At 42.7% G+C, this 22,884-nt stretch overlaps 1 protein-coding gene across 1 annotated transcript; it reads left to right on the top strand.

Moving 5' to 3' along the window:
- Nucleotides 1–253: 253 nt before the first annotated feature.
- Nucleotides 254–15,650, top strand: LOC123993973 (phosphatidylinositol transfer protein alpha isoform-like). Its single transcript, XM_046296459.1, has 12 exons — nucleotides 254–411; nucleotides 1,911–1,941; nucleotides 4,787–4,932; nucleotides 6,066–6,157; nucleotides 7,956–7,963; nucleotides 9,819–9,893; nucleotides 10,410–10,493; nucleotides 12,094–12,171; nucleotides 12,744–12,854; nucleotides 13,211–13,333; nucleotides 13,502–13,560; nucleotides 14,961–15,650. Exons 1-11 carry the CDS (start codon nucleotides 395–397, stop codon nucleotides 13,547–13,549), a joined length of 813 nt encoding a protein of 270 aa, XP_046152415.1. The 5' UTR covers nucleotides 254–394; the 3' UTR covers nucleotides 13,550–13,560; nucleotides 14,961–15,650.
- Nucleotides 15,651–22,884: the final 7,234 nt, after the last annotated feature.

Below are 22,884 nucleotides of genomic sequence, written 5' to 3'. Positions count from 1 at the left end.
CAGTTTTCCATAAGTAGGCTATCTACAGTGCATGCCTCTATGTGGCATGTGGTACAATTATGTGGCATAATAAAACATAATCTCACCTCTGTCATTAGAAATAGGAATGTGTGTGATCAGCGCAAACAATGGACAATAAATAGTGTGGCTGTATCAGGTTTGTATGTTTTGTTTAGAATAAGGGTGGTTACTGTGTTACTGACTGGAGGTGTGGTCGACACCAGGACGCCGCGCCCCTTTCGGCGTCTGTCAGGAAGTGAATTAAAGAAAAATAGGAGCGCAAAACCGCGGAGACCGTGGGGCGCAGCGGGTCAAACATACAGGGACCGATTTGGAGTTTTTACCAGTAAACTACGAATCTGAATGCTGCATATCCACGGACAACACTGCAAAAATGCTCATTAAAGAATTGTAAGTTTAAAAAAAATGAAAATATATGCTGTTTAGTCAAAACGTGTTTACGCAGGAGAACGATGGATGCGCTGTCATACACAGGCAAACATTGGCAAAATTCCTTGCGTGACAGTTATCCTGCTCTATTCGTTTACAGTGTTTTACTCTGTTAGTCTAGTATTGCCTACTTACTATTTGGGAATTGGAAAAACACATGTGCAAGCTGTCAAGTTTGTCAATGGAGAGGGCTATTGACTGCTTGTTGCCGGTGTCCTCCCTGTATGGACATACTCATTGAATGAATTCACCAAGTAAACTATTCATTAACACATTGGCCAAATTGGAAATGTATTGTCGTTTTACCAACATTATTTAATGAGTTTAACTTACAAAGTGCCACTTTAACATTGTAACTATAACTTGAATTATAATCCTCCCATGCATCATCAGGCCTATTTAAACACATAGAAGGGTGTGCCTTTATACACTGGCATGCCATGTCATCTAACTCACTGGTTACTAGAGTCAACAACTGCCATATCAACGTGTCATCCTGATGCCTCTAACCTGCCTGTATCAATACCGTATAATTAGTATGGTGCCTGTCTGGGCTCCCATTACACCCAGATATGTTATAATGAAATATTCAGGGGTGCTTAGACTGGGGACAAGTGGTGATTATTGGCTATTGTATACGGGCAGAGGATCGGGACAAACCTAATTGTTTTCTGACAGTAGAGATCGACACCTGGCTTCAATTTCCTCCTTGTCAATATTACAACTAGCATCAGTAGCATGTTGCAATGTATATAGTTGGTAGGTAGAGCTGGCCAATATGGTCAAAAATCCATAACGCGACAAAATTGCCTGTCTTGATGCAATAATGAAAAATGGAACATTCACGTGCACCACATTTTATGATCCTTTAAACTACCGCTACTAGTTTGTTGGTTGTAACCATCTCTTGTCCCATTAACAGTCACCCATATTAGCAAATGTATTTTATTTCAAACTTCACATTTCTCTAGTACAGCCTACTTATTGTAATAAATGATATCAGCAAAATGCCTGCGATAAGTGATCCAGTATGGTCAGTATCGATTCATTTTTGGTTTATCGTCCCAGCTCTATTAGGCTAAACTTGTTTTGATTTGCCTACTATTAGAAGTTAATGTCAGAGAATTGTCAGTCGAACTAATAAATCAAGTGATAAGTTAAATGAGCAATGACATTAGTCATGAGCTGCAGGTGTAGTTGGTGTTTAAATGTGTTGTGTTGTAAGTGACGTTGCTCTCTCTCTCTATCTCTATCTCTCTCTCTGTTTTTCTCTCTCTCTCTCTCTGTCTGTCTCAATGTCTCTGACTCTCTCTCTCTCTGACTCTCTCTGTCTCTCTCTGACTCTCTCTGTCTCTCTCTGACTCTCTCTGTCTCTGACTCTCTCTGTCTCTGACTCTCTCTGTGTCACTCTGTGTGTGTCTCTCTCTCTCTCTCTCTCTGTCTCTCTCTCTCTTTTCTAGTCGAGTCGTCCTCCCCATATCTGTGGAAGAAGTAAGTACTGACTGAGTGTCATTTCGTTGTGTCTTAAACTCTTGCTTCATGTCACAAATCGAACTGGTTAAGCTACATTCTCGTTTTCTGATGCGACCGCAAATTGAGCTCAACCATTAGCTAGCCGTATACACCAGTGGAACATTCATGGGGCTAACCCATTATCTAGCATGCATATGCTCTTGAGGAATCAGGGCAGTTTGTCTGCATTATGTTCCTCTATCCTTGAAGTTCCTGTTTGTACATGCCTTTTTATGATGATGTGTGTGTGGGGGGGTGTGTGTGTATGGGGCGTGTGTGTGCGGGCAGTTGGCATGGTTTCCATTATGTTTACATTTGCAACCAATATTCTGCCGTGGTTAGCTAACCACACACATTCAGGTCAGACATTGTCAGAAACTATTAGCCATGTTAATTATAACAGAGCACCGTATTCTGACTGAAGCTTAGCAGTTGAAGTCATTAGTTGTGGGTCGTTCCATGTCATTTCAGCAAGCCAGAACACCCACCATCTCCGATTGTTCTGAAATCATTTCTGTAATTCGAAACGGATAGGATTAGCAGTCCTGCAACATTATTTTGTTGAAATATAGTATAATCTCTGAGAAATTAAGCTAATTTATTGCACCCAAATTGGCCAATTTAATTTATATAATATTCAATAAATATAGTACCTGACATCTGATTTGGACCAAACCTTTTTCTAACAATGAGCAAACCATGAGGAGTCCAGAGAAATGGTTAGCAGACCCCACACCAATCCCATCCCAGTATCAGTTCTCAATGTCTGACAAGTAGTATGGAGCTGCAGCTCTGAGTATTGTTTCTTCGTCCTATGTAATGTATTCTCAGTGAATTTGTTGATGTTTTTTTCCCCCTGTTCAGAGAAATTTGTCATTTAAGTTGTTAGGTTTATGGCCCATCCTACATCCTGGTATTACCAGGTTCTGACCACTAGATGGTGCTGTTCCTGCTATTAGGTGGGAAAAGTTTGAAGAACTTGTTAAAGGGATAGTTCACCCAAATTACAAAATTACTTAGATTTCCTTACCCCTGTGAGCAGGTATGACAGCAAGGAATATTAATCTTTCGATTAACCAAAATGTTTCTTTTTTAAAGTTTTTAAACAACGAATTGACTGACGTCGGTTCAATTATTTGAATTCCATTTCGTTCAGTTTTTTGGTCTGTGAGCTCAATGCACACATAGTGCTGCGGTTTCTCTTGAGATAAATCAGATCATGCCCGAACTGTGCGACCTAATAGGGAGTTGTAGTTTCTAAAAGACCAATGTTCTACAGAAAACGTGCTTATGTTTGATTTTCACAATTGTATCCATAGAAGGGTCCTTTTGGAGGAAAGATTGTTGAAATATATTTGACAATTGTATCTTTATGCATAATCAATTGAAGTTGGAATATTTGTGATATTTTGGCCATACCCAGGCCTCCTTTAATACTCCATAATGTTTCATCTGTCGGTGCTACAAAACAAAAGGTGGTGTCATATGAAGCTTTACTGCTTGCTTTGTAATATGAATAGTATTTTGATTTAAATAACAGATTTCTTACATAAATGTAGGAATATTAAGTAGGTATATTGAAGAATCTAAACATGATTATTGAAAATAAACCTTTATGGATTTGGCAAATGTTAAAATATATTGTTGAACACGATATACTCTAGATACATATCAAAGTTTCAGAGTGGGGTCTCTGCTACTTTTACTTATAAAAATGGATTCAAAATGGTTGGTCTCTGCTGATGATTTGCAGGATGTGCAATGATACAAGTAAAAGGGGGGCTGTGATTGGTTAAATTGCCTACTATGCCAATTTCTCTGTATAAAATAGGCCATACCTTTAAAACTTCCTTGGCCAGCCAGAGGAAGATGGCCAGATGAGTCACACACACTTAGGGGGACAATAGATGAAACACTGGTTTTACACGTGTTGTCACATTCCTAACCACCCACTTGCGCATGAGACGGAGCCACCAAAATAACTATTTTGTAGAGGATGTGATTTTACCCCCCTCTTCCTCCAAACAGAGCTGTTTCACCTGTTGAAAGCATCTCATCAAATCAGCCCGGTACGAACTACCAACCATACACACTGCACTTAAAACCCCACCACGGGCGCACTAATGCCCTGTAATTGGAAGGCTAGTCTGTGATTTAATTGTCAGTTTGCTGTTGGTTGCTGAGTAGTGTTCATGTGTAGCTAGTGAGTCACCAGTTCCCTGTGAGTCACTAGCTCCCTGACACACAGTGGCCACGTTCCAGCACAACGTTATTGTAGTCACGCTGCACACAGCAGCAAATGGTCTCGTTCCACGTCATCGACTGCTGCTGAGTGACTCAAGGCCTGTGCTGGTGGATGGATGGGGTGTGCTACCTAGGCTGGGACAGCAGAGTTGGAGACTAATCAGCCTGCCAAATGTCTTCGACAGAGCTCAACATCCTCATATCACTGGCGAGCAGCCAATGAGTGAGTTGTTGGCAGAGAGACTGTCATCTGAAGGCTATTACAGGATGTTCCTTATGTTTGCTGATAGTCCTGTTATGCTGTTATGCTGAAGTCGGTGTCTGTCTGGGCTAAATGCTCAAGGAACGTCCGGCGGTGGAAACAGAAAACTGCCCCTGTCCAGGTGCTCTGAGACGTGAATAGTCAGGGATGTGAATGGGGGGGGACTGAGTTAATACAATCCCCCTTGTTCCTGAATTCATTTCCCTCACATGTGTGCCCACTGAAGTGGTTGCAGCTGTCTGTTAATGCAACTGGTGAACAATGGGGATGATTTAGTCTGTGTAACTGTAGCTCACTCCTCTGTCTTCCTCTCCACAGTACCAAGTGGGTCAGCTGTACTCTGTGGCTGAGACCAGTAAGAATGAGACGGGTGGAGGAGAAGGGGTGGAGGTGCTGAAGAATGAACCCTATGAGAAGGATGGAGAGAAGGGCCAGTACACCCACAAGATATATCACCTGCACAGGTACGATTGGTCCACCCATCCATCCATCTACCCACCTACTCGCAACCACCCACCCACACCACCCACATGGTGAAAACTATGAATTTCAGAGTGGTTACATTTCTCCAGCTCCATCCCTCAGTTTCTGAAAAATTAGTGTGGTGGTCATTTTAGTTCAATTGCAGATTGCCCCTTTATACAGTACATTTTTTTAAGCTTTCAAATTATACTGAACAAAAATATAAATGCAACATGCAACAATTTCAAAGATATTACTGAGTTATAGTTCATATAAGGAAATGTGTAAATTTTAAATAATTAATTAGGCCTTAATCTATGGATTTCACATGCCTGGGCATTGGTGCAGCCATGGGCTCCCACTGCGGAACCAGGCCCAGCCAATCAGAATGAGTTTCCCCCACCCCATCAGACGATCCCACAGGTGAAGAAGCCGGATGTGGAGGTCCTGGGCTGCTGTGTTTACATATGGTCTGCGGTTGTGTGGCCTGTTGGACGTATTGCCAAATTCTCAAAAACGATGTTGGAGGTAGCTTATGGTAGAGAAATGAATATTTAATTCTCTGGCAACAGCTCTGGTGGACATTCCTGCAGTCAGCGTGCCAATTGCATGATCCCTCAACTTGACACCTGTGGCATTGTGTTGTGTGACAAAACTGCACATTTTAAAGTGGCCTTTTATTGTCCCCAGCACAAGGTGCACCTGTGTAATGATCCTGCTGTTTTGTCAGCTTCTTGATATGCCACACCTGTCAGGTGGATGGAGCCTAGTGGGTAGAGCGTTAAGCCAGTAACCGAAAGGTTGCTGGATCGAATCCCCGAGCTGACAAGGTAAAAAGCTGTCATTCTGCCCCTGAACAAGGCAGTTAACCCACTGTTCGCCGGTAGTGTTGAAGATACAGATCCCTCATGGTAGGGTGGGCTATACAAATAGGGTGAACTTTGAGCACGTCTATCTCCTGAATGTTTTTGCATTTAGGGCCAAAAAATTACTTTCTCACCCCTTCTACCATGGGCAAGCATGTGGAGAATTTTGTTCAAATAGGTGTGTTCATTTGGGTGCCGTGGATGTGGTCAAAAAGTGATTGAATTCATATGGATCGACCCCATAATAATATCTTCCTTTCTCTCTGCAGTAAAGTGCCAAACTATGTGCGCATTTTGGCACCATCAACTGCTCTTAACATCCACGAGAAGGCCTGGAATGCTTACCCCTACTGTCGGACGGGTAAGTCCCCTGCCCTTTGTTTACTTACCCCTTCTGTAGAGACAGAAGATGTTGAATAATTAACTCGGCCATACATGCTAGCAGCCAGCACTGTGAGGACATGCTATTGGAATCTTTGTAATGTCTGAACCTATAGCCAGACATTAATAGCCAGGGTATTAATAGTGTACAGTGCCTTCGGAAAGTATTCAGACCCTTGACTTTTTCCACATTTTGTTACCTTACAGCCTTACTCTATAATTGATTAAATTCAATTTTTTTCCTCATCAACTCACACACAGTACCCTATAATCACAAAACAAAAACAGGTTTTTATATATGTATAACCCCCCCCCCTTATTTACATAAGTATTCAGACCTTTTGCTATGGGAGTCCACCTGTGGTATATTCAATTGATTAGACATGATTTGGAAAGGCACACGCCTGTCTATATAAGGTCTCACAGTTGACAGTGCATGTCAGAGCAAAAACCAAGCTATGAGGTCGAAGGAATTGTCCGCAGAGCGCCGAGACAGGATTGTGTCGAAGCACAGATCTGGGGAAGGGTACCAAAACAACTTCTGCAGCGTTTGAAGGTCCCCAAGAACACAGTGGCCTTCTTAAATGGAAGATGTTTGGAAACATCAAGACTCTTCCTAGAGCTGGCCGCCCGGACAAACTGAGCAATTAGGGGAGAAGGGTCTTGGTCAGGGAGGTGACCAAGAACCCAATGGTCACTCTTGACACAGCTCCAGAGTTCCTCTGTGGAGATGGAAGTACCTTCCAGAAGGACAACCATCTCTGCAGCACTCCACCAATCAGGCCTTTATGGTAGTGACCAGACAGAAGCCACTCCTCAGTAAAAGCTACATGACAGCTCACTTGGGAGTTTGCCAAAAGGTACCTAAAGGACCCTGTGACCATGAGATACAAGATTCTCTGGTCTGATGAAACCAAGATTGAACTTTTTGGCCTGAATGCCAAGCGTCACATCTAGAGGAAACCTGGCACCATCCCTACAGTAAAGTGTGGTGGCAGCATCATGCTGTGGGAATGTTTTTCAGTGGCAGGGACTGGGAGACTAGTAAGGATGGAGGAAAAGAGGAATGGAGCAAAGTACAGAGAGATATTTGATGAAAACCTGCTCCAGAGTGCTTAGGACCACAGACTGGGGCAAAGGCTCACCTTCCAACAGGACAACGACCCTAAGCACACAGCCAGACAATGCAGGAGTGGCTTTGGGACAAGTCTCTGAATGTCCTTGAGTGGCCCAGCTTGAGCCTGGACTTAATTTGTAAAAATGTATAAAATCAGTTTTTGCTTTGTCATTATGGGGTATTGTGTGTAGATTGAGGGGGGAAAACAATTTAATCAATTTTAGATGAAGGCTGTAACGTAACAATGTGGAAAAAGTGAAGGGGTCTGAATACTTTCTGAAGGCACTGTGTGTATCTGTCTGTATATATATGTGTGTGTATACATACATACATACATACATACATACATACATACATACATACATACATACATACATACATACATACATACATACATACATACATACATACATACATACATACATACATACATACATACATACATACATACATACATACATACATACATACATACATACATACATGCATGCATGCATGCATGCATGCATGCATGCACGCACGCACACACGCATACATGCATACAAGGGAGTTAGCCAATTTCAAGCAAATGTGCAACCATTGAGATGATTTTGAAAGCATCTGTTCCCCTAAACATTGTTTACTCTCTGTCTCCTCATGTCCATCCCTTCCCCTATTGCAGTTATTACAGTAAGTACTGTTTTCTTCTATACATTTACACATACAGTATGCTGCTGTTTTCTTGCAACTATTCAGCTGTAAACATGGTGAAAGAGGAGCTGGTAACCTTGCCAGTCAAAAGGAAAGAAGAGAAGCGGATGGGGCTGACTTAATACTTGGGCTACTGAGTGGCACAGCGGTCTAAGGCACTGCATCTCAGTGCTTGAGGTGTCACTACAGACACACCGGTTCGAATCCAGGCTGTATCACAACCGTAATTGGGAGTCCCATAGGGCGGCGCACAATTGGCCCAGCGTCGTCCAGGTTTGGGCGGTGTAGGCCGTCATTGTAAATAAGAATTTGTTCTGAACTGACTTGCCTAGTTAAATAATTAAAGAAAAGAAATAAAATCAAATCAAATGTATTTATATAGCCCTTCGTACATCAGCTGATATCTCAAAGTGCTGTACAGAAACCCAGCCTAAAACCCCAAATAGCAAGCAATGCAGGTGTAGAAGCACGGTGGCTAGGAAAAACTCCCTAGAAAGGCCAAAACCTAGGAAGAAACCTAGAGAGGAACCAGGCTATGTGGGGTGGCCAGTCCTCTTCTGGCTGTGCCGGGTGGAGATTATAACAGAACATGGCCAAGATGTTCAAATGTTCATAGATGACCAGCATGTTCAAATAATAAGAAGGCAGAACAGTTGAAACTGGAGCAGCAGCACGGCCAGGTGGACTGGGAACAGCAAGGAGTCATCATGTCAGGTAGTCCTGGGGCATGGTCCTAGGGCTCAGGTCCTCCGAGCGAGAGAAAGAGAGGAGGAGAGAATTAGAGAACGCACACTTAGATTCACACAGGACACCGAATAGGACAGGAGAAGTACTCCAGATATAACAAACTGACCCTAGCCCCCCGACACATAAACTACTGCAGCATAAATACTGGAGGCTGAGACAGGAGGGGTCAGGAGACACTGTGGCCCCATCCGAGGACACCCCCGGACAGGGTTTCGCCAGCGTCCGTGTGTGTCAGTGGTGTTAAGTACTTAAGTAAAAATACTTTTAAGTACTACTTAAGTCATTTTTTGGGGTGTCTGTACTTTACTATTTATATTTTTGACATCTTTTACTTCACTACATTCCTCAAGACAATAATGTACTTTTTACTCCATACATCTTCCTTGACACCCAACAGTCTTCGTTACATTTTGAATGCTTAGCAGGACAGGAAAATGGTCCAATTCATGCACATATCAAGATAACTGGTCATCCCTACTGCCTCTGATCTGGGGGACTCATTAAACACATACACACTGTTTGTAAATGATGTCTGTGTTGGAGTGTGCTCTGGCTCTCAGTAAATATAAAACGAAAGAAAAAAAGAATGGTGCTGCCTGGTTTGCTTAATATAAGGAATTTGATTTATACTTTTACCTTTGATGATTAAGTATGTTTTAGCGATTACATTTACTTTTTATACTTAAGTATATTTAAAACCAAGTACTTTTAGACTTTTACTCAAGTAGTATTTTAGTGAGTGACTCACTTTTATTTGAGTCATTTTCTATTAAGGTATCTTTTACTTTTACTCAAGTATGACAATTGTGTACTTTTCCCACCACTGTCCTTATATTACAGACTCTGTTTTAGACCTGGGTTTGAAATCTTTCAAATCATTTGAACGTTTGCTTTAGCCTACATAGATTACCAGATGGGTGGGGTTTACAGGTTAGGGACTATTCTATTGATTGATTAAGCCGGGCGTGCTCAATCGAGCACAGATCAAGTATTTGACATGATTTCAAATAGTGTTTGAACCCGGTATGTGCTGCTCACTTGAGACTGATCTTGTTCTTACGTATTTTGCTCTTCCTTCCTCCCACAGAATGAATACATGAAGGACAATTTCCTGATTAAAATTGAGACGTGGCACAAGCCCGACATGGGGGTCCAGGACAATGTGAGTGAGCAGCTAATGTCATGAGTCTGAATGCATACCATGTCAGCCATGGACCTCCAGCACATCTAATTCAGTTAGCAGACGTCGCTAGTCCTTTAATTCGACCATTTCCCCTTTTACTGTGTCTGTCCGACTCTTCCATTGACGTCACGTCAGACGCTTAATTCCACTGACGTCATTTGTGTCCATTTCACTCACTTTGTGAAAGGATTCAGAAACCCTTCTCTTGTGCATTTTGTTGTTGTTGTTCTCAGACCTGCTTTGTTGGGTATGACACTGAATCAACATTTACACAATGTATCAAAGTGCCCTGTTACCAGGGTTGGGGTCAATTCTATTTCAATTCAATTTCCCTTGAAATTGGATTTAGAATGGCAATTTCAGTTTATTTCCTGAAACGAGTGGATTTAAATTGGCCACAACCCTGCATGTTATACCTGGTCTATGTAGTCACTACTAGAGAGGCATGCTCAGCTCTTGAAGTTGGTAACTTACTATAAATGATTCCCTGCATAGGTACACAGACTAGACCCAGAGCAATGGAAGAAGACTGAAGTAGTCTACATTGACATTGCTGACAAAACCCAAGTGGATGCCAAGGTGAGAGCAGGCTTCTGGCAAACAGTTGTGGCAAATCTTTGGCAAATTTGCAGGCAGCTCATATTTTCAAATGAAATTAGTTTCGTGGCCAACTGTTGCGACAAAGTTTGAGGCGACTTGTGAACTTCTGGCAAACAATTCCGGGAAACTTGTGAACTTTCTACTATTTGTTGCAAATTTGCTTCAAACTGATTATGAATATGCAAATTAGATTAGGTTTTTGATTTCTTTGTGTATTCACAACATTGAAATGTTGTATCTACGTAAATCAAATCACATACACATTAAAATGAACTTGCTTCTCACAGAGAACTAAACATACTAAATGCTCTACAGTGCCTTCAGAAAGTATTCACGCTGCTTGACTTTTTATTAAAAATGGTCAACGATCTACACAAAATACTCTAATGTCAAAGTGGAAAAAGAATTCTAACATTTGTAAAATGTTGTATATTTTGATTAGAAAAGTATTCAACCCCCTGAGTCAATACATGTTAGAATCACATGTGGCCGTGATTACAGCTGTGTCTTTCTGGGTACATCTCAGAGCTTTCCACACCTGGATTGTGCAACATTTTCCTATCTTTTTATTATTTTCAAAATTCTTCAAGCTCTGCCAAATTTGGTTGTTTATCATTGCTAGACAACCATTGGCAGGTCTTGCCATAGATTTCCAAGCAGATTAAAGTTATCCATCTCTAAAAGTGAAGTTTTGCTTTGATGTCAAGTCAGCTCATGTTGCTACCTTAGCTGTTGTGGTAGCTAACATGCTACTGAACAGTGACACTAGCATATTGACATGCATATTATTGGTGTTAGCTAAAAGACAGAAACGTATTCACCTAAAAATGTAAATTAGCTAGCTAGCTATCACATCAATTGTGAAATTATGAAAGCTATCATCGCTAGCCTCTAGCTAGCCAGTCAGTGACGCTGACAGATTGAATCTGATCTAGCTAGCTAGCAACAAAATGTGTTTCACTCTATCCCATAAAACATGACATTGCTTACCAGGCATCAATTAGCTTAAACTATTTAAGAGTTTATTAGCAAGTTTAATAAGACACTCACCAGACAACTTTGGTAGGTAGCTAGATAGCTTGGTATCCATTTTCCAACAAATGTTTCTTCTCCCTCTGACTGGTCGTCATCAACGGTTTCTCGTCTTGGAACTCAATGTTTAACAGAAATGGCAACAATATTTATTTTTGCCACAGGTTTTCTCTTAATGTTTATGGGTTTACCACAGATTCAAATACAATCTTGAGCGAATTGTTTGCCAGAAAAAACCTCTGGCAAACTGTTTGCCAGAAAAAACCTCTGGCAAACTGTTTGCCACTATTGGCAATAAATATTATTGTTGACAAATGTTTCCCGCTGATTCAGCACTAGTGGCAAACATTTGCAAACTTCTGGCAACATTTTGTGGCAAGTTTGAACTTTGCCACAATTTTTGTTGTTGTAGTAAGGCTGTTGTAGTAATTGTTTTTACGTTTTGCAACGGTGTGCCCTAATGAATATGACCCAGTTACCTGAACAGAATGAAATAAATCACTGTCATCTTTGCATCTTACGCATCTGCTCACTCTGCTCCACACAGGACTATAAACCAGAAGAAGATCCTGCCATATTCAAATCAGAGGAAACAGGCAGGGGCCCCCTGGGGCCTAACTGGAAGGTACTACCCAAACCAATATTGCAATATTGTTGTCATATTTTTCACATCAGCTAATTTCACAAGGAGCTGTATCAAGAGTCATACAGTATATTTAGAGAGTTGGGCCAGTGCTGTGTTTGTCTGAACATTCCCGAGAGAGACAATTTCACTTCCAGAGTAGCTGCTAAGTGTTCATTGATGCTTCCGCATTGTGCTGTTTATTTCTGATAGTTTTCCAAACCTATGAAGATGTCCAGTGAAAGCAGATATGTAATTTGTTGACACCACAACACAGTACCAACTTGGATACACATTGTCCCGAGTGCTAATCGGTAAAAACGTCAGTAAAATTCGCCGATCTGTTTTGATTGTTTACAACGGGTCATTTCATAGGGAATTGTCGGAGGTGCTCTTGTATTGTTATCCAAATTTCTAAAATAAAGGCGTCTGTTCTAAAATCTGGCCGTGGCACTCTTCCTATACTCTATGGCTCTGGCTGTTTCCATTCTGGTTCTGAACTTCCATCGGTATGTGTGTCATGAACTATTCTGCCTCTGCCTGAGGGTGTAATAACTTTGTCTTTACCTCTGCAGAAAGAGCTCCCCAGCAACACAAACTCTCCTCACATGTGCGCCTATAAGTTAGTCACAGTCAACTTCAAATGGTGGGGGGTCCAGAACAAAATTGAGAACTTCATTCAGAAGGTGCAGTAAGAGAAAGAGACTTGTCAATTATTCCAGTGTTTGCATCATATTCTGTTATGGGTCCTTCATATCACCCACTGTGCATGAAAAAAAAAATGACTCTGCCCTGAAGCCGTGAAGAAGAAACTAGTAGACGCGTTTGGCTGAGAAATAAGATATCCGAAGCTGTGCGGTTTCTATGGGTGTGACTAAAGACTAGTTTACAGTAAAGATAAAGGGTTTTCTGTCCTCTAGTGGCCCGACAGTGATTTGCCATAGAAATGTTACTCCAAGTTGCACATCATAAATGCTGATATTAATAGTATTTGTTCCTTGTAATTCTTTAAAAAACAAATCTTCTCCTCTTTCATTTCCAGCAAGAGAAGCGATTGTTTACAAAGTTCCACAGACAACTGTTCTGTTTGATTGATAAATGGATCGGACTGACAATGGAGGACATTCGACGTATCGAAGAGGAGACCCAAAAAGAGCTGGATGAGGTAATGTACTGTACATTTGTTTGGTCTTTGGCATTAATTAACTCCGAATGAGATGGACTACTGTCTTATCGGTTTTGTCATTAGCTTATGGAAATTTGCTAAATGCTTTGTTGCTGTCCTAGATATCCTACTTATTGACGTGTGTGTCTTTGTGTGTGTGTCTTTCAGATGAGGGTGAAGGATCCAGTCAAAGGGAGTTCTGCTTCAGAGGACTGAGGCTGTGACCCGTGAGTACCTCTCTGTCTGCTCGTCAGTGGCCGTGTTCAGGGTCGCTTTAAAGCGATTTGCATCCGGAAACAATAATGAGCTTTTCTTATTGGACAAGTCCATGTCGTCCCTTCCAGTATAAGTTAATTTTCTTCCTCTTGGTACGTAATGAACAAGACCCATGAAACGAGGAGCCTGCACCTTACCCCACATGACTCAGCTACCATATTATCAGTGTCATAGTGTAATCGCTGCCATCTCACACACTATATCAGGGTTCCCCAAATTTGTCCCTCTTTTGATTTTATTTGGCCCCCCCCCAAGTTTTCTGAGCTAGAAAAAACGTTTTCAAATGTTTTATCATGTTTTATTTTATTGTTCTACATAAGACTGTAAAAACAACAGCAAATCAGCTCCAAGTGATTTTTAATTTTGGAAATGTGTTCCAAAGTATTCCCACGCGTAATAGAGATACTTTCTGTGGTTGTATACAAATGTATGCAATGTTTGAAATTATTGTTTTAGTCAAATATATTATTTTCGGGTTTCTTGCGGTGCAGTTGTTTTTTAAAATGTACTTTTTACCCCTTTTTGTCTTCCCAGTTTCATGATATCTAATTGGTAGTTTACAGTCCTGTCCCATCACTGTAACTCCCATATGTAATAATATATGCCATTTAGCAGACGCTTTTATCCAAAGCGACTTACAGTCATGTGTGCATACATTCTACATATGGGTGGTCCCGGGAATCGAACCCACTACCCTGGCGTTACAAGCGCCATGCTCTACCAACTGAGCTACAGAAGGACCATATGTACTCTGAAGAGGCAAAGGTCGAGAGCCATGCATCCTCCGAAACACGACCTTGCCAAGCAGCACTGCTTCTTGAAACACTGCTTGCTTAACCCGGAAGCCGGCCGCACAAATGTGTCGGAGGAAATGGAGTACAACTCAGTGTGCATGCGCCCGGCCCGCCACAGGAGTAGCTAGAGTGCGATGGGAAAAGGAAATCCTGGCTGGCCAATCCCTCCCCTTACCCGGACGACGCTAGGCCAACCCGGACGATGCTAGGCCAATTGTGCGTTGCCTCATGGGTCTCCCGGTCCTGGCTGGCTGCGACACAGCCAGGGATCGAACCCGGATCTGTTGTGACGCCTCAAGCACTGCAGTGCCTTAGACCACTTGCGCCTCTCGGCAGGCTTGTGGCACAGTTCTTTTTTCTTTCTGCCCCCTGACCACCCGCTCAAGAAAAGAATTGGCCCGCGCCTGAATCTAGTCGATCCCTGCTCCATACCTTCAAGCAATATGTCCTCTTATTGTGTGCAAGGAAACAAGACGTGTCCATCTTACAGAATTTGCATTTGATAGAAGACTATAATCAAGTCTGACAAATCTTTCTCTCCTTCCACACTTTTTCAGATCTGTTACTGAGACACCAGCATCTCTGCCCTGCCCCAGTCCTTGGGAATTATATGGCTGTATGCAGACTTGACCCAAGGCTCTCTTCATCTCTGTCCCAGTCCTCTAAGGTCCTCCTATACTGTCCAGGCAAACCATGGAGAGGCCCCAGCAGCCCAGAGGTCCACAGGCCCCAGCAGCCCCAGAGGGCCATCCCATTCCTAACTAATTAGGTCATTTGTCCATTTTTTTTTTATGGGAATTTAGTTTTAGAGTTGTATGATAGTATTTTCTATTGTCTTAAGTCCTTCATGTGTTTTGTGGACAAAGCTGAATTTGCTGGTTTCTCCTCCTCTCTTTCAAAACACGCTGTCTCTTGTCTCTGTATTCCCCTCTTGGTTACAGTAAATGTTTCTTGCCCGCGGCCAACCGGACAACCTGCATCAGCAGGCTGAAATCCTGTTGTAAGTGTTATGGCTTTGGGCTTGGGGATTTTTGTGGCAAGGAATATGGAACAATGTACCTGGTCTCTTCTTGAATAGAGATCTGAGTTAAAAAAAACGACATATCCTGTACTGTATTTTTCTGTATTTATTCACAGGTAATTTTCTCTGTTGGATTGTGTAACACTTTTGTGCTTTAATGTTTGGAGCGACATGTAGTTGTTCTATACGACCTATATTATTCAATATTAAAAACAATATATTTATACTCTTTGCATTCTGTGATTGTATTCATTTAATTTGTGCAAGAGAGGTGTTCCCATTTTTATGACAGGCTTGGTTTTTCTTCACATCCTTTAAGTCAAAGAATTTCACCATATTGCAAAGAAATGGTTTAAAAGATCAAGATAAGTGAATCTCTTAACCCATTGTTCATATGGTTTTTCAAAATGGAACTCACATCAGCAGTTTCCTAACTAACACATTTTAATCCAATTTATTTTCCCACAAGGTTTATGTAGATCTACAGACATTAATTTAGACCGCAGTTAGACTGACTGAACAGAAGCAGAGACACTAGTTTAGACCTCAGACTGACTGAACAGAAGCAGAGACACTAGTTTAGACCGCAGTTAGACTGACTGAACAGAAGCAGAGACACTAGTTTAGACCTCAGTTAGACTGACTGAACAGAAGCAGAGACGCTAGTTTAGACCGCAGTTAGACTGACTGAACAGAAGCAGAGACGCTAGTTTAGACCGCAGTTAGACTGACTGAACAGAAGCAGAGACACTAGTTTAGACCGCAGTTAGACTGACTGAACAGAAGCAGAGACGCTAGTTTAGACCTCAGACTGACTGAACAGAAGCAGAGACACTAGTTTAGACCTCAGACTGACTGAACAGAAGCAGAGACACTAGTTTAGACCGCAGTTAGACTGACTGAACAGAAGCAGAGACGCTAGTTTAGACCTCAGTTAGACTGACTGAACAGAAGCAGAAACACTAGTTTAGACCTCAGTTAGACTGACTGAACAGAAGCAGAGACACTAGTTTAGACCTCAGTTAGACTGACTGAACAGAAGCAGAGACACTAGTTTAGACCTCAGTTAGACTGACTGAACAGAAGCAGAGACACTAGTTTAGACCTCAGACTGACTGAACAGAAGCAGAGACACTAGTTTAGACCTCAGTTAGACTGACTGAACAGAAGCAGAGACACTAGTTTAGACCGCAGTTAGACTGACTGAACAGAAGCAGAGACTCTAGTTTAGACCTCAGTTAGACTGACTGAACAGAAGCAGAGACACTAGTTTAGACCGCAGTTAGACTGACTGAACAGAAGCAGAGACACTAGTTTAGACCGCAGTTAGACTGACTGAACAGAAGCAGAGACGCTAGTTTAGACCTCAGTTAGACTGACTGAACAGAAGCAGAGACGCTAGTTTAGACCGCAGTTAGACTGACTGAACAGAAGCAGAGACGCTAGTTTAGACCGCAGTTAGACTGACTGAACAGAAGCAGAGACGCTAGTTTAGACCTCAGTTAGACTGACTGAACAGAAGCAGAGACGCTAGTTTAGACCTCAGTTAGACTGACTGAACAGAAGCAGAGACTCTAGTTTAGACCGCAGTTAGACTGACTGAACAGAAGCAGAGACGCTAGTTTAGACCTCAGACTGACTGAACAGAAGCAGAGACGCTAGTTTAGACCTCAGTTAGACTGACTGAACAGAAGCAGAGACACTAGTTTAGACCTCAGTTAGACTGACTGAACAGAAGCAGAGACACTAGCTTAGACCTCAGACTGACTGAACAGAAGCAGAGACGCTAGTTTAGACCTCAGTTAGACTGACTGAACAGAAGCAGAGACACTAGTTTAGACCTCAGTTAGACTGACTGAACAGAAGCAGAGACGCTAGTTTAGACCGCAGTTAGACTGACTGAACAGAAGCAGAGACGCTAGTTTAGACCTCAGTTAGACTGACTGAACAGAAGCAGAGACTCTAGTTTAGACCTCAGACTGACTGAACAGAAGCAGAGACGCTAGTTTAGACCGCAGTTAGACTGACTGAACAGAAGCAGAGACACTAGTTTAGACCTCAGACTGACTGAACAGAAGCAGAGACGCTAGTTTAGACCGCAGTTAGACTGACTGAACAGAAGCAGAGACACTAGTTTAGACCTCAGTTAGACTGACTGAACAGAAGCAGAGACGCTAGTTTAGGACCGCAGTTAGACTGACTGAACAGAAGCAGAGACGCTAGTTTAGACCTCAGTTAGACTGACTGAACAGAAGCAGAGACGCTAGTTTAGACCTCAGTTAGACTGACTGAACAGAAGCAGAGACGCTAGTTTAGACCTCAGTTTGACTGAACAGAAGCAGAGACACTAGTTTAGACCTCAGTTAGACTGACTGAACAGAAGCAGAGACTCTAGTTTAGACCTCAGTTAGACTGACTGAACAGAAGCAGAGACGCTAGTTTAGACCTCAGTTTGACTGAACAGAAGCAGAGACACTAGTTTAGACCTCAGTTAGACTGACTGAACAGAAGTAGAGACGCTAGTTTAGACCTCAGACTGACTGAACAGAAGCAGAGACACTAGTTTAGACCTCAGTTAGACTGACTGAACAGAAGCAGAGACACTAGTTTAGACCTCAGTTAGACTGACTGAACAGAAGCAGAGACGCTAGTTTAGACCGCAGTTAGACTGACTGAACAGAAGCAGAGACGCTAGTTTAGACCTCAGTTAGACTGACTGAACAGAAGCAGAGACACTAGTTTAGACCTCAGACTGACTGAACAGAAGCAGAGACACTAGTTTAGACCGCAGTTAGACTGACTGAACAGAAGCAGAGACACTAGTTTAGACCCCAGTTAGACTGACTGAACAGAAGCAGAGACACTAGTTTAGACCTCAGTTAGACTGACTGAACAGAAGCAGAGACACTAGTTTAGACCTCAGACTGACTGAACAGAAGCAGAGACGCTAGTTTAGACCGCAGTTAGACTGACTGAACAGAAGCAGAGACGCTAGTTTAGACCTCAGTTAGACTGACTGAACAGAAGCAGAGACGCTAGTTTAGACCTCAGTTAGACTGACTGAACAGAAGCAGAGACGCTAGTTTAGACCTCAGTTTGACTGAACAGAAGCAGAGACACTAGTTTAGACCTCAGTTAGACTGACTGAACAGAAGCAGAGACTCTAGTTTAGACCTCAGTTAGACTGACTGAACAGAAGCAGAGACGCTAGTTTAGACCTCAGTTTGACTGAACAGAAGCAGAGACACTAGTTTAGACCTCAGTTAGACTGACTGAACAGAAGTAGAGACGCTAGTTTAGACCTCAGACTGACTGAACAGAAGCAGAGACACTAGTTTAGACCTCAGTTAGACTGACTGAACAGAAGCAGAGACACTAGTTTAGACCTCAGTTAGACTGACTGAACAGAAGCAGAGACGCTAGTTTAGACCGCAGTTAGACTGACTGAACAGAAGCAGAGACGCTAGTTTAGACCTCAGTTAGACTGACTGAACAGAAGCAGAGACACTAGTTTAGACCTCAGACTGACTGAACAGAAGCAGAGACACTAGTTTAGACCGCAGTTAGACTGACTGAACAGAAGCAGAGACACTAGTTTAGACCCCAGTTAGACTGACTGAACAGAAGCAGAGACACTAGTTTAGACCTCAGTTAGACTGACTGAACAGAAGCAGAGACACTAGTTTAGACCTCAGTTAGACTGACTGAACAGAAGCAGAGACGCTAGTTTAGACCTCAGTTAGACTGACTGAACAGAAGCAGAGACACTAGTTTAGACCTCAGTTAGACTGACTGAACAGAAGCAGAGACGCTAGTTTAGACCTCAGTTAGACTGACTGAACAGAAGCAGAGACACTAGTTTAGACCGCAGTTAGACTGACTGAACAGAAGCAGAGACACTAGTTTAGACCTCAGACTGACTGAACAGAAGCAGAGACACTAGTTTAGACCGCAGTTAGACTGACTGAACAGAAGCAGAGACGCTAGTTTAGACCTCAGTTAGACTGACTGAACAGAAGCAGAAACACTAGTTTAGACCTCAGTTAGACTGACTGAACAGAAGCAGAGACACTAGTTTAGACCTCAGTTAGACTGACTGAACAGAAGCAGAGACACTAGTTTAGACCTCAGGTAGACTGACTGAACAGAAGCAGAGACACTAGTTTAGACCTCAGACTGACTGAACAGAAGCAGAGACACTAGTTTAGACCGCAGTTAGACTGACTGAACAGAAGCAGAGACGCTAGTTTAGACCTCAGTTAGACTGACTGAACAGAAGCAGAGACGCTAGTTTAGACCTCAGTTAGACTGACTGAACAGAAGCAGAGACACTAGTTTAGACCGCAGTTAGACTGACTGAACAGAAGCAGAGACACTAGTTTAGACCTCAGTTAGACTGACTGAACAGAAGCAGAGACACTAGTTTAGACCGCAGTTAGACTGACTGAACAGAAGCAGAGACACTAGTTTAGACCGCAGTTAGACTGACTGAACAGAAGCAGAGACGCTAGTTTAGACCTCAGTTAGACTGACTGAACAGAAGCAGAGACACTAGTTTAGACCGCAGTTAGACTGACTGAACAGAAGCAGAGACGCTAGTTTAGACCGCAGTTAGACTGACTGAACAGAAGCAGAGACGCTAGTTTAGACCTCAGTTAGACTGACTGAACAGAAGCAGAGACGCTAGTTTAGACCTCAGTTAGACTGACTGAACAGAAGCAGAGACTCTAGTTTAGACCGCAGTTAGACTGACTGAACAGAAGCAGAGACGCTAGTTTAGACCTCAGACTGACTGAACAGAAGCAGAGACACTAGTTTAGACCTCAGACTGACTGAACAGAAGCAGAGACGCTAGTTTAGACCTCAGTTAGACTGACTGAACAGAAGCAGAGACACTAGTTTAGACCTCAGTTAGACTGACTGAACAGAAGCAGAGACGCTAGTTTAGACCGCAGTTAGACTGACTGAACAGAAGCAGAGACGCTAGTTTAGACCTCAGTTAGACTGACTGAACAGAAGCAGAGACGCTAGTTTAGACCTCAGACTGACTGAACAGAAGCAGAGACGCTAGTTTAGACCGCAGTTAGACTGACTGAACAGAAGCAGAGACACTAGTTTAGACCTCAGACTGACTGAACAGAAGCAGAGACACTAGTTTAGACCGCAGTTAGACTGACTGAACAGAAGCAGAGACGCTAGTTTAGACCTCAGTTAGACTGACTGAACAGAAGCAGAAACACTAGTTTAGACCTCAGTTAGACTGACTGAACAGAAGCAGAGACACTAGTTTAGACCTCAGTTAGACTGACTGAACAGAAGCAGAGACACTAGTTTAGACCTCAGTTAGACTGACTGAACAGAAGCAGAGACACTAGTTTAGACCTCAGACTGACTGAACAGAAGCAGAGACACTAGTTTAGACCTCAGTTAGACTGACTGAACAGAAGCAGAGACACTAGTTTAGACCGCAGTTAGACTGACTGAACAGAAGCAGAGACACTAGTTTAGACCTCAGTTAGACTGACTGAACAGAAGCAGAGACACTAGTTTAGACCGCAGTTAGACTGACTGAACAGAAGCAGAGACACTAGTTTAGACCGCAGTTAGACTGACTGAACAGAAGCAGAGACGCTAGTTTAGACCTCAGTTAGACTGACTGAACAGAAGCAGAGACACTAGTTTAGACCGCAGTTAGACTGACTGAACAGAAGCAGAGACGCTAGTTTAGACCGCAGTTAGACTGACTGAACAGAAGCAGAGACGCTAGTTTAGACCTCAGTTAGACTGACTGAACAGAAGCAGAGACGCTAGTTTAGACCTCAGTTAGACTGACTGAACAGAAGCAGAGACTCTAGTTTAGACCGCAGTTAGACTGACTGAACAGAAGCAGAGACGCTAGTTTAGACCTCAGACTGACTGAACAGAAGCAGAGACGCTAGTTTAGACCTCAGTTAGACTGACTGAACAGAAGCAGAGACACTAGTTTAGACCTCAGTTAGACTGACTGAACAGAAGCAGAGACACTAGCTTAGACCTCAGACTGACTGAACAGAAGCAGAGACGCTAGTTTAGACCTCAGTTAGACTGACTGAACAGAAGCAGAGACACTAGTTTAGACCTCAGTTAGACTGACTGAACAGAAGCAGAGACGCTAGTTTAGACCGCAGTTAGACTGACTGAACAGAAGCAGAGACGCTAGTTTAGACCTCAGTTAGACTGACTGAACAGAAGCAGAGACTCTAGTTTAGACCTCAGACTGACTGAACAGAAGCAGAGACGCTAGTTTAGACCGCAGTTAGACTGACTGAACAGAAGCAGAGACACTAGTTTAGACCTCAGACTGACTGAACAGAAGCAGAGACGCTAGTTTAGACCGCAGTTAGACTGACTGAACAGAAGCAGAGACACTAGTTTAGACCTCAGTTAGACTGACTGAACAGAAGCAGAGACGCTAGTTTAGACCGCAGTTAGACTGACTGAACAGAAGCAGAGACACTAGTTTAGACCTCAGACTGACTGAACAGAAGCAGAGACACTAGTTTAGACCGCAGTTAGACTGACTGAACAGAAGCAGAGACGCTAGTTTAGACCTCAGTTAGACTGACTGAACAGAAGCAGAAACACTAGTTTAGACCTCAGTTAGACTGACTGAACAGAAGCAGAGACACTAGTTTAGACCTCAGTTAGACTGACTGAACAGAAGCAGAGACACTAGTTTAGACCTCAGTTAGACTGACTGAACAGAAGCAGAGACACTAGTTTAGACCTCAGACTGACTGAACAGAAGCAGAGACACTAGTTTAGACCTCAGTTAGACTGACTGAACAGAAGCAGAGACACTAGTTTAGACCGCAGTTAGACTGACTGAACAGAAGCAGAGACACTAGTTTAGACCTCAGTTAGACTGACTGAACAGAAGCAGAGACACTAGTTTAGACCGCAGTTAGACTGACTGAACAGAAGCAGAGACACTAGTTTAGACCGCAGTTAGACTGACTGAACAGAAGCAGAGACGCTAGTTTAGACCTCAGTTAGACTGACTGAACAGAAGCAGAGACACTAGTTTAGACCGCAGTTAGACTGACTGAACAGAAGCAGAGACGCTAGTTTAGACCGCAGTTAGACTGACTGAACAGAAGCAGAGACGCTAGTTTAGACCTCAGTTAGACTGACTGAACAGAAGCAGAGACGCTAGTTTAGACCTCAGTTAGACTGACTGAACAGAAGCAGAGACTCTAGTTTAGACCGCAGTTAGACTGACTGAACAGAAGCAGAGACGCTAGTTTAGACCTCAGACTGACTGAACAGAAGCAGAGACGCTAGTTTAGACCTCAGTTAGACTGACTGAACAGAAGCAGAGACACTAGTTTAGACCTCAGTTAGACTGACTGAACAGAAGCAGAGACACTAGCTTAGACCTCAGACTGACTGAACAGAAGCAGAGACGCTAGTTTAGACCT

This window comes from Oncorhynchus gorbuscha, linkage group LG13 (assembly GCF_021184085.1).
Source record: "Oncorhynchus gorbuscha isolate QuinsamMale2020 ecotype Even-year linkage group LG13, OgorEven_v1.0, whole genome shotgun sequence".
Taxonomy (NCBI): domain Eukaryota; kingdom Metazoa; phylum Chordata; class Actinopteri; order Salmoniformes; family Salmonidae; genus Oncorhynchus; species Oncorhynchus gorbuscha.
Note: the sequence above shows the minus strand (reverse complement) of the source record. Positions and strands in the feature narration are given on the sequence as shown.

Coding starts and splice junctions, on each gene's coding strand:
- LOC123993973 (XM_046296459.1), top strand. Junction 9,894..10,409: donor ACATGGGGGTCCAGGACAAT/GTGAGTGAGCAG, acceptor TTCCCTGCATAG/GTACACAGACTAGACCCAGA. Junction 12,855..13,210: donor TTGAGAACTTCATTCAGAAG/GTGCAGTAAGAG, acceptor TTTCATTTCCAG/CAAGAGAAGCGATTGTTTAC.